Source organism: Mercenaria mercenaria, chromosome 7 (assembly GCF_021730395.1).
Source record: "Mercenaria mercenaria strain notata chromosome 7, MADL_Memer_1, whole genome shotgun sequence".
NCBI lineage: Eukaryota > Metazoa > Mollusca > Bivalvia > Venerida > Veneridae > Mercenaria > Mercenaria mercenaria.
Genome location: NC_069367.1, coordinates 7,783,440 through 7,797,178, shown reverse-complemented (window position 1 = coordinate 7,797,178; position 13,739 = coordinate 7,783,440). Strand labels below are relative to the sequence as shown.

Below are 13,739 nucleotides of genomic sequence, written 5' to 3'. Positions count from 1 at the left end.
CAGGTTTTCTCATGGAATAGCCCATATTTATTTTGCAAAATAGCTCTCTCTCTCTCTCTCTCTATCTCCCTCTCTCTCTCACTCCCCCCTCCCCCCACAACTTTCTCTGTCAACATTCGAAGCATTATGTGAAAGTTACTGGAAACACAAAATTAGTTCTTGGCCTTTTCATTTAAATTTGCATTAACTTCACGGGGTATGCGAGAAAGGCATGCAGTTTTTCGCGGGAAATAATGTCTATATAACAGACAGGACAAATCTATTTGTAGTCACACACGGAACAGCTCAGTAAAGGTAAGTTTTTTTTCTTTGATTTTGATATCTAAAAATGCTCAGTTACGACTTTTACAGCATCGAGGGTGATTTAATAAATAATGCATTTGAATATATTTTAAAGTACATTGGACGTTGTAAGACATAGTACTAGGTCCGCTGTCTCGATATTATTGTATTTAGCATAAAGTTACAACTGACCAGATTAACCGTATAATTTTTTTAAAATAGCTATAGTTGTAAATGAAGAGTTCATTTCCATATTCGCCTCGAAAGTTTTGTGTTTAAAAGAAAACGAGCATCTCATTTTCTTTTTGTTGTTTAGCAACGCAGTCGTGCTTTGAAATACCAAAATGTCTTCCGTTGCAAAGTTAAAAATTGCTACTAGTATGTAAAGGCAACAGTTTATGATTAAACTTATAAACAAGTAATTTTACGGCAGAAATGTAGAATAATTTCCTATAAAATAAACAAATTCGTTTTATGCTAACTGGTGAAATACTGAAAAAATATTAGTGAGATATTTCTCTATATCACTCACATTGCCAAACTTTTTTTTTTCAGATAAAATTATCTCCCTTGAAATATATTCTTTGCAATGACTGGCGTTTTTTTGGGCTGCCAATGATGTATCTTCATTTTTTTTTTAAATGTGGTACAAACATTTGAAGCATTTTTAAAATCTTATAAATTGTCAGTGATATATTCACTTGTAAATCCTTCCTAATATACCCCAAATAACGTTGAAATTTGAACAAAAACGGCTTATGCGATTGTTTTATTGATTTTACCACCTGAAAAGTAGATATTGATTTATTTCTAAGATATGATTGGATAAAGACGTCCTCTTCTCTTTGTCATGATTTGTCTTAACTTTTTTTTAAAATTCGAATGTTATTTTAAACATGTAAACACCACAACCTAGTGACATACCTTTTCCTCCCGCATGAACTTCGTGAAAATCGTTCTGATAAAACTGGTATACAGCTATACTTCGAGCTGATATGTGGACAATTTAGGCTCCTCCCGAATGAATGTTTTCACAACTTCATCTGCAAACTTATTTAGTCAATTTCTTTTCAGTATAGCTTTAAAAACACACAAAATTAACTAATTTACAACGCAAAATCAAAGTGTGATCTAAACTAAATTTAATACACCTAGTACTGTGCATATTGCTACATAAATTTATTAATATGTTAAGACATTTAACACATTGTCTTGGCCTAATATTTCACTGTCAATTTGAAACTAAATAATTGTATTTCTCAATTTTTGCGTGCTAGTCATGTATTATTCATCATGGAAATAGAAAAGAATACAGTTATTCTGTGGCGCGTCTTTTACAAATAAAATCATGCTTTACCCGCAGAGCCGTGCTCCCAGTGTTTTTGTAGTCCTTCAGTATATATAATAAATAGTGTGAAATTTAAACATTTTTTCTCTATCATATGGGCTCAAAGTAGTTCACTTTCATGAATGTGTTCGTATTTGAATATTTACTACCTATGTTCAACTTAAATTTTTATTTCAGACATTATCCAAAAAGACGAGAATGGACCCAACAATGTGTATCAGGGCGTTTGTCTTATGTGTCCTTATGCCAGGAGCACTTGGCAGCGACTCTTTATGTAAGTATACAAAAATGGAAACTTTGCTATTATCCTATTATGTGGTGAAGGTTTGTTTTAAGTAGATTTTTTTTTCTAAACCGAAATATACTTGCCGTATACGTCTTTCCCTCTTTGCTGAGATTGATTGCATCATTTGTTTGTATACACTCGTTAAAACATTCTGTCCATCTAACCTTCCGTCTGCAAAGTCTGTCTGCCTGCTCATCCCGCAAGTTTTCAGCGATATGTTTCAATATTTATAAAGGTACTCGGTTACCTTAGTTCTGTTCGGATTGTTTTAGGAAGGTGCGTGCTATAGTTTTCGTTTTCAATGCCAGGGCTTGACTTAATTTTGTACAGCACTTGCCAACTATATTTTTACTTGCCCGAACCCAATATTTGGTTGCCTAAATGTAACATGGTGATGCGATGAAATATTGCAATGCAGTATAGCAACAAAAACGGTACATGATTTTCTGAGAAGTATTTCTGGGGATCTTTCTTATATTTCACTTGCCTGTTGGGCAACTGAGTATGATTTTTTGTTTGCCTGCCAGCACACCACCTTTACCTGCCCCGGGCAGTAGGACAGTTTTTAAGGTCGAACCTTGAATACAGACACAGGTTTGCAGAAGAAATAACCACACGAAAGACAATTCTTGCACGTAATTGATTTAGAGGTCCATAAAAAGATTGAAATGCCCACAACCGCTTATCTAAACCTCGCTTGGTTGTATTATGTTGCAGAGGGAAATAATAATTAATAATTCATTAAAGGGTGCGGATTAGAAGCAAATGAATGTAGTCATTTGTTTGTGAATGTCTTCAGCCGCTAAAAATATTGGTTTTGGGCACAGTGACGTCATCATCATTTTTTTATATCATAAATCGTTAAATAACTAAAGAGAATCATATTTTGAATGCATAATGTGAATCTTAGTTCTGTGTGAAAGTGTATATCTTGAATTTAAGCTCCGTCATAAATTATTGTATTCAACATAATTTTGCCATAAATTTCATATTTGGTAATGCCAACATAAGGAAAGAATGACGTCACAGTGCCCAATATGGCTGCCGTTTCATTCCAGTGATATTTAAATTGTCATATATTTTTTGTTTGTAGTCAGATTTTCATATTTTTTCAGCAGTTCATACTATAGCTACAAGAAAGATGTTGCATTTCTGTGTACACTACATTGCAATGATCATCTTTACATCACAGGCTTATTCTGTCATTTGTCACTGTGACGTCAATTTTCAGTAAAAAAAATATGGTACTAAAATCGTCGTTTAAATTATCGTGCGGGAGTAGAAGTTTCGTTCAGTTATAAAAATAGTCAACATTTCTTGTTCTTCGGAAGCGGAAAATGTTTAGTTTTTAACACTCGTTCTGCATACTTAAGCTACCACTGAAACTATGTTGCAACTAACTGCCTTGATAAAGCTGTTGCCAATTGTACATTTTATATTTTGATTATTACATATGCTTTATACATTTTTTTTCAGCTTACGACTGCACTTCGAACAACGAGGTTCATATTTCCGGTTTTCCTCCGAATTCTTACTATTACGCCATGCAGAATTCCACACAGTGCAATGTAACGAGCACAGGAGCTCAATCGATTACAATCTCGGGCTGTGCAAAAGTAAGATCTTTTTTTCTAAATGCGTTTACAGTTTTAAAGCTTATCTGACAGTTCCCAAACAGAACTTTCGGAAATTTTACTCATTTGTTGACTTTAAATTTGAATTTAAAATAGCCAATAAAGAATGTTCTATCTTTCTTTCCATATTTTATGCATCGCAGAACTACCAATGTATGCAAAATATCCTGTTTTTTGATAATGTTTTGAAATTTATTCTTAAACATTTTATAAGTTGTTAACATAATTTATAGCCCGATACTAAAGCCGATTTGACAAGAATTGTAATCATTAAGAGGTAAAGTGTATTGATTCTATTGTTGAATAAATACTGCTTAGTTTAACATGTAGATTGTTTTTCTGTAAAGTGTGTAGGCGGGTTTTGTACAGAATAATTTCCTAAATCCAGTACATAGCAATATTCGGAATGTAGAAGAAATAATTTTATCACGTATACATTTGGACGAAAAGGTAGTTGTTTAGAAGCTTAGCTGAACTATTTGAGAAAACACGAAAAATTGTCTTTTGACCTTCAAAATTGGACAAACTACTTTTTGCAATGCCTTCTTGATATAAATCATCCGGTTTGATGTATTTCCAAAGCACTCAGTGTGAACACAAATGACATTTTCAGAAAAAAAAGTTTGGCCGAAAACCAACCAGATGTACCTTTTTGAGTATCTAAAAATTAAAACTGTAAACTATTACATGTATATATGTATACATATATCAGTTTAAACCACAATCCCGCATCAACTCGTGCACTAAAAGTACTTGAGTAATGCGTCTGGCACCAGACCGAGGAAAGAAAAAAATACTCTACATGTTATACCCTAGTCCTAGGTATACGTTAAGAACCGTGGTCATGGACGTGAAAATGTACTTACTCATTTCAATCGCGCATTTCTAACCTAAAATGCGCATTTCGGAAAACGTGTACTATACATAGTGAACAACTGGTAATTTATATTCCGGAACTACATTAGGGAAGCTCATCGAAGTTATTCCTAGAGCGTTGACGAACGCGGCCGTTGATTAATTAAATGATTTTCATTTCTATATGCAGTGTTCAGGCTTTACTCTACGTTTTTTTTGTGTGTTTTCTAAATGCCGTCATAACGTTACTTCTGGACTATCAGTCATGCAGAACTACCTTAAAGACCTGCTCCAGTCCTACCTTACAACCTTAAATTGTCACTGAAAAAGCATGAAAATCCTGACTATGAACTATGAAATAGTGTGGCGCGTGGCCGTTAATTCTTACTAGTTGTAATCATGGGTTGCATATACATAAAAGAATTTGAATATCCGCGGAGCAGGGCTTTTAGAGATTGATTCATCCGCTTGTATTTTTCACTTATTCAGGATTCAGAAATTTTACTCACGTACGGTTCCTATTCTGGTATGGAGGCATATTCGTTACATGGGGGAAAGTACGTGGTGGCAGTGAAAGTTACGTGCAACGAGATCCCACTCACAGGAAACGTACATAACGTCAGTGAAATATTTTCAGCCAAGTAAGGATATTCCTTATTTCAAGTCCTTGAATACAAATCATTAATTTTAAGATAGTGATGGAAACGTAAGCCAAACGCGAGGATGAACTAAGCTCTTGAAAAATTCATTGTTATCAATGATGCAGGTACATTATGGGAGGGTATCCTGGCCAAATTTACCAACCAAACTGATAACAAACGGAACCTCATCGCGTTGTGCTTTTAACACAGTTTATTGCGGTTTTCAGAATATAAGGGTCAATAAGGTGGTGGTAACTTTTCAGTGACGCTGAGTATATTTTGCATGCATGCAACGTTTTCACGTCTTGAAATATACTGGATAAAATTGTAAATACTCTTTTACAACACCCTATTACACAACATACGGTATCGTGTATTGTTGGAATAATAATACATGCTTTTGTTTTATTCGTATTACAAACTGCAGATTCTACAGAAGTTTTTAACAGAAAACAAATGTGTGTTAACGCTATTTTAACATAAAACGTGTTTAAATTTAAATTTAACACTAACATAGATAAGCGGTAGTTTTCCTTTGGTTTTTTATCGTACATAATAGGGCCATTATATCTGTTATGTAATTCAAATTAAAAATTGAAATTGAATATTAAAAATACTCAAATTTAAATTTATTCAAACACATTTTATCTATAGCTTGACCATTGGTGAGACGCAGTCTGTTGATCCATCTTACAATATAACGTCAGCTCTCAGCAGTTACTATGTAACTGTCGGGGATCAAATCATCTGGACAATCAGTTTCCCAGGTACGGTCTTCTTTGTTGGTTTATTAGTGATACCATTCGTACAGGACCAGATTTTCCTGCAAAAAAATATTCACTTGTATAATATACAGTCATCGACTCTTGAGCCATTGGATATGATATGATATTCACCGGAAGAGGGCAATATCACCAATATTTCCTCTTCCGGAGAATATCACACGACATCCAATGGCCCAAGAGTCAATAACTGTTTTACTATATGGGTTCAGGTTTATAAATAAGTAACAAATATTTATTGCAACGTATTTAAGGTTTGAAAGGAACAACAAATTTCCATTCTATTTTTAGAAAGTCCTGTTTAATGGGGAAGACTCACAAATCGCTAAACATGAACTATATTTTGAAAGTTAATTATATATTTTGAAAGATGAGGAGCTGTTTTATCTAATGAAATATAGATTATTTTTGAAACATAAGTCTTCAAACTTTTTCCTACTTATTATGAACAGCTTGGTATATTCTAACCGAACCCTATACAAATTCACCCGAATGGAGGTTTCAGAATACTTTACAATAACCTTAAAAGTTTATATCTCAACATACAAGAGTCGTGAAACCAAGAACAGTAACAAATGGCGGCATTAATGTCCTAAAGACATACATCTAGTTCCAAACTGAATTGTGGCATTACCTGTGGGATATATCGTTTGTATTACAGTGCAGTACACGCTAGAAGTTACCGAATGCACAGCCAGTCCTGGAACAAGCTATGATGCTGTGGATAAAGTCGACCTCATATCTATCGGAGGGTAAATGTTTTCAATTTCTTGCTTTCATTTTCTTGGTCACGAACTAGAAGCTTTAAATATTCAATCTATATGAATTGACGTTTTGAACAACCTTGATCAGATTTAAGTGACCTTTTTAAGGGTCATATGCATTTCAATTGATCCTTTGCAGTCTCATTGAAGTATTGAGGAACAATATACAGTCCGCAAAGGTGAAGGACACTTGCTGCCGCTTCTTGTATGAAAGACGCAGCAAACATTTCCCAAAAAATGGAATTCGTTCTAACTTTGTATATGAACAAAGTTTCATGTTAGAAACAAAAAAATGCAAAAGCAGTCGTACACCACCGTGCTTGTTGAAGAGTTATCTGCCCTTAAAACTAGATTTTTCTTCAAATTTCCATATTCTATGGCAGATTACGCCTGAACAAGCATGGTGACCAGTGTTTTGTAAGCCTTTTTCTGACATAACATTGTGTTCATATACAAAGTTTGAGCAAATTGGGATTTGTTTTGCCCAAAACTGTCGCAACCGTCCTTAAAAGGACTAGTTATGTGTGCTAATCTGTCACTGGAGATGCGGATTGAAATATTTGGCTTAAAGGTAACCGTTTAGAAGGATGTAGACAACTTTTCCTACACCAGCAAACACACGTGAAAATACTGTCAGACATGCAGCTTTCGGAAGGATAAAAATGCTGTGATGCATGATAGAAACAGCAACGTTACTAAATGGTCAATATAAGTTTTTGCTCGTGAAATAATTTCAGATACCATAAAATGAACTTAGAATTTGATTACATAAATCTGCATGTTCATATTGGACAAATAGCTCCTCCGGAAAGCATCAAGCACGTCTTCTATTTACTTTCATTAATTTTATTTTGTGGTCTATGACATGAACGCTTCTTTACAGGTTGTTCAGCGAAAAATGCTTTATTAAAAATGGTTTTAAGAAATCGTAGCTAAATTTGATTCTATAGTCACTTACTGTACAAATTGCTATAATAAAAAATAACGTGTATACATGAGAACATTAAGTTAATTTGTTTTACAGATGCCATGTAAGCACTGAACTTATCAGCAATTTTACAGACAATGGTAATGGAACAGCGTCTGCAATAATTGATGCTTTCAAGTTCTACAGTAACGACCAAGTTTTCTTGACATGCGACCTGAAGGTCTGTCCTAGCGGCTCAACCCAGTGCGACGTAAGAAAAAGATTTTTGTTCCCGTCGATGCGTGAATTTACGAAATATAAAATACGTTTCATTTTTAGAAAGAGATGACGAATTATTAATGACAGTTTTATTTTTCATATTGGGACATACACTTGAAGACTTTAAACAGGTCTCGTTCTTGCTACAATGTATGATTTCATACTTGTTTCTATTTCCCGTTAAGTTGCAATTTTACCAGAAACGGGTGCGTAATGTTGCATTTATTCTTTTAGTTCAGTATTGTAAATCTTATTAAGGTTTTGAATTCTTTATATTTACATTACATTTATACGTGTAGATAAGTATGTAATAAAAAGGCATCTTTCATCGGGATGTATGCACTCGTTCCTTAGCGGAAGAATAATGCGCTCCTAAACTCGCGCAGTATTTCTGCTGCAGAACTTGTGAATAATTATTTCCCGATACAAATTTAATAAGCTATAACTATTGTTATTCATTAAATACGCGGAGCTCGTGTTGCAATTTGTCATTCATAAATTACGGCGCGTATTGTCAAACCACATCGACAAACTCATGAACTTTTTAATTCTTTCAATTTCCAGACGTTTTATTTAATCAAACCTCTATTTAGAACATTCGTTTCTTGCATCCTTAACCCGCCCGCTTAGCTCAGTAGGTAGAGCGTCTGTCTACGGATCGCGGGGTCGTGAGTTCGATCCTCGGGCTGGGCGTATGTTCTCCGTGACTATTTGATAAACGACATTGTGTCTGAAATCATTAGTCCTCCACCTCTGATTCATGTGGGGAAGTTGGCAGTTACTTGCGGAGGACAGGTTTGTACTGGTACAGAATCCAGGAACACTGGTCAGGTTAACTGCCCGCCGTTACATGACTGAAATACTGTTGAAAAACGGCGTTAAACCCAAAAACAAAACAAATTCTTGCATCCTTGCCAAAAGGACTCCTTTTTACTATTGAAATAACCTGCATTCATTGTCACTGAAATAATACTGGACAGGCTACGAAAACTACTAATTTAGTATATCCAAAATTCAGTATGTCCTTCCATGTGCGGTAGTAACATTCATGTAGCACAGAAAGATAACCACCTTATTACCCTTATTTAAGGTAGTTCTGCACGTTTGGATCGAAATTATTTCTACAATGTAGAATATGATTAAACAGTGATTTTTCAAAACTTCAGAATATACCTAGAAAATTAAGCAAATAAAAAATATAGGGTCGTGTGCTTGATTTTTTGCTAGACTGATTTGAAAAATAGGGACCTCACGCAATATTTCATAATGGGAGTCTATGGGAAAATCATAACTTTCATAACATTTTCGCGAATAGAAATTTTTCTACAATGTAGATTTTGATGAAACTTCTCACAGTTGTAAATAAAGACATGGCCTATAATTTGATGAAATAAAATATATAGGTCCGTGTGCTTATTTTTGAGATATTTGACCGTGATTAAAGTAAACCGGACATTTCACGCTAATTTTAAGACGTTATTTTGAATTATTTAACGAGTGATATGTTTTAATATCATATTTTGACTTTACAATATAGCAACAGTGCCATTGTAATAAATTTACTCAAAGGTTGCAATTAATTCATAAAATGATTTTCTGTTCCGTACGCCGAATCCAGTCTTTATTCTACGTTTTCCAGAAAAATGGCGTTACGCCATCACTTCCGGTTTATCAAACGTGCAGAACTACCTTAATGTGACTATTTCACAATTATATAGATTAAAAGCAAGTTAAAGGATCTTTAGATGGTCACTATCCTGTTGCAACCAGGCTTCGTTTCTCGTGAATCAGTTTCAAGTAGACACAATGCTCGTCACTTATGCGTATGAATAACTATACGACTTCTACTTCAAGGCTAACCAATTCATAAGGAAGTAGAACAGGTGTGGGCATGGTCGTCATGGATCAAATTCTAATTGGAGGAGCTACCTTCCTTCTAGAATATTTATTCTATTTTTCTTCTACCTGTCCATGTCTAAAATGCTTGCACAGCTAAGCGTTTACGCTACCACACCGTTAAAGCTGAAATATGACGTTAGGCGTATGGTAAAACTAAACATTTTCTTTCAGACCCAATGTGCAGGTTCCAGAAAGAGAGAAGTAGGCGACATATTCAAAAGATCCGCCCCGGGACCAGACATTGAAGGATTTTACCCAAGGAATGTTCACAACGTTTTGACAGTTCTGATTCCGAATGAAAACAGCGCCATAACAGGTAACTAAAAGTTCTCATTTGCAATATTTAGAGTATTTACAACCTATTTAAAATATATTTTACATTTCGAGACAGGACAGCGAGAGATCAAACTTCATATCTTTAGCCTGCGGGCTGCAAGTGGTTTTACCTTTGCAACCAGGGCAGACCAAGATCAGCTTGAAAATCCGTGCACTGTTCGCTATTCAGTCAGAGTAAATTTTCACTGAACACCCACTAGAATAGTAAGTGGTACTGCCCAAATTGAATGATAAACCGGTCCATTTTAGAAATATAGCAGGGTAAAGGTTAAAAATTCTTCGGTTGTCGTTTAGTAATATATTGTGATTATTACAACTATTATATAAATTTACAGGAATGATAGATAACATATACTATTTGAACCGCACCATGGGAAAATCAACATAATAGCTTTGCGACCAGCATGGATCCAGGCCAGCCTGCACATCCGCAGTCTGGTCAGGATCCATTCTGTTCGCTAACGGTTTCTCTAATTGCAATAGACTTTGAAAGCGAACAGCATGGATCCTGACCAGACTGCGCGGATGCGCAGGCTTTTCTGGATCCATGCTGGCCGCAAAGCCACTATGTTGGTTTTCTCATGGCGCGGCTCATTTATTTACTTAAATGGTTGATGGCCAATATTCGAATCTATTGCCAGAGGACTGAAAATCCGATGCTAAATAATTTTGACTATTGACCGCGAGTCAGTGTTTTATCACACGACAACTGAACTCAATTTTCAAGTTTTGACTGGTCGATATTCACCACCTGCTCACTTATAAGCCTAGTAAACTCGGTGGCTTGTAGCTGTCTATATAAGCCATTTACCAAAGTTTTATTTATACCCCGCCTAAGGCGAAGGGGATATTAGAAATGCTCTCCGTCCGTGCGTGCGTCCGTCCGCAACGATCTTTGTCCGGAGCATAACTCCAAAAGTACTGGAAGGATTTCCTTCAAACTTCATACACTGATAGAACACATTGGGAGGAAGTGCAGTGTGCAAGAACAATAAGTCTACCTTGCCTATTTTTTGAGTTATTTCCCTTTATCTTATTTTCTTTAAAAATTTTGTCCGGAGCATAACTCCAAAAGTACTGGAGGCATTTTCTTCAAACTTCATACACTGATAGAACACATCGGGAGGAAGTGCAATGTGCAAGAACAATAACTCTACCATGCCTATTTTTTGAGTTATTCCCCTTTATCTTATTTTCTTTAAAAATGTTGTCCGTAGCATAACTCCAAAAGTACTGGAGGCATTTTCTTCAAACTTCATACACTGATAGAACACATTGGGTAGAAGTGCAATGTGCAAGAACAATTACTCTACCTTGCCTATTTTTTTCAGTTATTCCCCTTTATCATATTTTCTTAAAATATTTTGTCTGGAGCATATCTTCTTCATGCATGGAGGGACTTTGATATATCTTGGCACAAATGTTCATCACCACGAGGCGGAGTGTCATGCGCAAGAACCAGGTCGCCTAGGTCTAAGGTCAAGGTCACACTTAGAGGTCAAAGGATACAAGAATGAAAACCTTGTCCGGAGCATTTCTTCTTCATGCATAGAGGGATTTTGATATAACTTGGCACAAATGTTCACCACCACGAGACGGAGTGTCATGCGCAAGATCCAGGTCCCTAGGTCTAAGGTCAAGGTCACACTTAGAGGCCAAAGGTCAGATACAAGAATGACTTTGTCCGAAGCATTTCTTCTTCATGCATGCAGGGATTTTGATGTAACTTGGCACAATTATACACCATAAGACGAAGTGTCATGCGCAGTTCCCTTCTTTAGAATTACTTCCCTTTGTTGTTACTTTAAATAGCTTTTATTGTAACTATTCATTACTAGTCCTAGGGAAAAATCGAGACCACTTTTCTGTAGTACAACATGCATGCTGCATCCAATTTTGTGGTGTACTTTGACCAATCTCTACCTGGTAAAGATTTTTGTGTGGACTTACAATTTTTTTTTTTTTTTTTTAGATTAACTTCCCTTAGTTGTTACTATAAATAACTTATATTGTAACATTTTTATAATTGACCGTAGGGAAAAAACAAGACCACTTTTCTGTGGTACAACATAGATGTTACTTTCCAATTTTAGGTGTATTTTAAGGTATCTCTACCTGGTAAGGAGTTTTTTTGTGGACTTAGAAAAACAAAAGACTTACAATGGTTACTAAACAACCAGAAAATTAAAATTCCATTTGCAAATACAGCTGCTACAGTAAAGAAATTTGCTGTAACAGGCATATATTGTGACATTCTGGCACTCTTGCTCCCTGTTAGCTTTCCGTTCCTTCTTTTTACAGTAGCCATATAGAAAAACATCATAGCTATACTGTTCATGAAAATTAATAAAATTTAGCAGTAAACCACCTCACCACTGACTTATTCTTTCTTCCACTCTTTAAAACCCCTGATATGGACCACAGCTAAAAGGTCCTTCAAAGCTTTCCCCAAAATTAATACTTTCAGACACTAACTTGCCAGGAGCTTTAGCCTTCAATTATAATATGCCCGGCGGGGGGATTAGTCATGTCTAACATGGCTCTTGTTGTAAAGTAAAATAAAAAAAACCATAAGGCATCGTATTAACATTTAGAGTTGTTTCCAATAATCTGTCAAAAATGCATATGGCGGGAAATTATTAAACCAACTCGACAGTTATTTGTCAGTTATGTTACAGAGCACTGGTATCAATCATTGCCAATACAAAAAAAGATCTACAGTTCTAAGACTAAATTGTCTTATCAAATCTTTAAAGGTGCACCTTCCTGCAGTCCTTTTCCGAATTCTAAGACATATGCAAGTAACAAGTTTCAATTTTTCATTATTCTTCACTGAATTAAAATGATTGTTCTCAATAATGAACAATTATACTTAATTTACATACAGTTAATGAATAAATATAAATACATTCTGTTTCAGTTACTCCAGTTGGATGGACCTTTGTGTTAACCTTGATCTTTGTGCTCTGCAATCGTCTATCAAGCGCCTTTTGATGCCAACAGCAAATGCCCTGCACATGGAAAATCCATCTGACGTTTGCTACGCTATGCAACTATCAGTTGTTTTGTCGCGTTGTGTATAGTTTTATACGTATATTTTATTCCATGTTTTGACTACATATTTTGAATTATCATAGATAATAAATTTTTTTAACGATAGTTTTGTTGTCGTAGTCGGTTATCTTACCGTTAAAGGTAAACAGCCATATTAAACGACGTGTTGTATCACAGGAAAACGGGGGCAGTTTGCTTAGTAAACAGATTAAAATGTACATTACCTTTACACTAAGGTCACAGTAAATCCTCTATACAAAAAGACGTAAAATCCTTTGCACTTCAGTTCGTGGGAACCCTTTACTACATTGGCAATTATTTAAGGAACATTTAGTATTTATAAAGAATGAGTGGAGCTTACTAAATGTTGGTACTGTTCACCTTGTCCAATGTTTCACGACCTTTCTAAATCATTGAGGACAACCTGTCTGCTCAGCAGATCAATAAAAAGCATTACACGGTATAGATGAACCAGTCGGATTGCATGGTACCCACATTTTACTTTAGTTGTCGTGATACCATCTCACTTTTTAATCTGTTCACCCGTGTCTGTTGAATGTATTAAATTTTGAACTGAGCAACTGGCTGGTTCTCAATAACATGTCACGGTACAGACCTGGTCACGTTAGGGGAAGAGGATGTGTCAGACAGCCGGCTAGCTCAGTCGGTAGA

The 13,739-nt window shown here is 35.4% G+C and overlaps 1 protein-coding gene across 1 annotated transcript; it reads left to right on the top strand.

The window, feature by feature from the left end:
• Positions 1-254: 254 nt before the first annotated feature.
• On the top strand, positions 255-13,172 carry LOC123554994 (uncharacterized). The gene is made up of 9 exons (XM_045345491.2): positions 255-294; positions 1,808-1,904; positions 3,393-3,532; positions 4,895-5,046; positions 5,701-5,813; positions 6,490-6,580; positions 7,617-7,770; positions 9,849-9,993; positions 12,934-13,172. Exons 2-9 carry the CDS (start codon positions 1,829-1,831, stop codon positions 13,005-13,007), a joined length of 945 nt encoding a protein of 314 aa, XP_045201426.2. The 5' UTR covers positions 255-294; positions 1,808-1,828; the 3' UTR covers positions 13,008-13,172.
• Positions 13,173-13,739: the final 567 nt, after the last annotated feature.

Coding starts and splice junctions, on each gene's coding strand:
- LOC123554994 (XM_045345491.2), top strand. CDS start 1,829: ATGGACCCAACAATGTGTATCAGGGCGTTTGTCTTATGTGTCCTTATG. Junction 3,533..4,894: donor CAATCTCGGGCTGTGCAAAA/GTAAGATCTTTT, acceptor TCACTTATTCAG/GATTCAGAAATTTTACTCAC. Junction 7,771..9,848: donor GCGGCTCAACCCAGTGCGAC/GTAAGAAAAAGA, acceptor ATTTTCTTTCAG/ACCCAATGTGCAGGTTCCAG.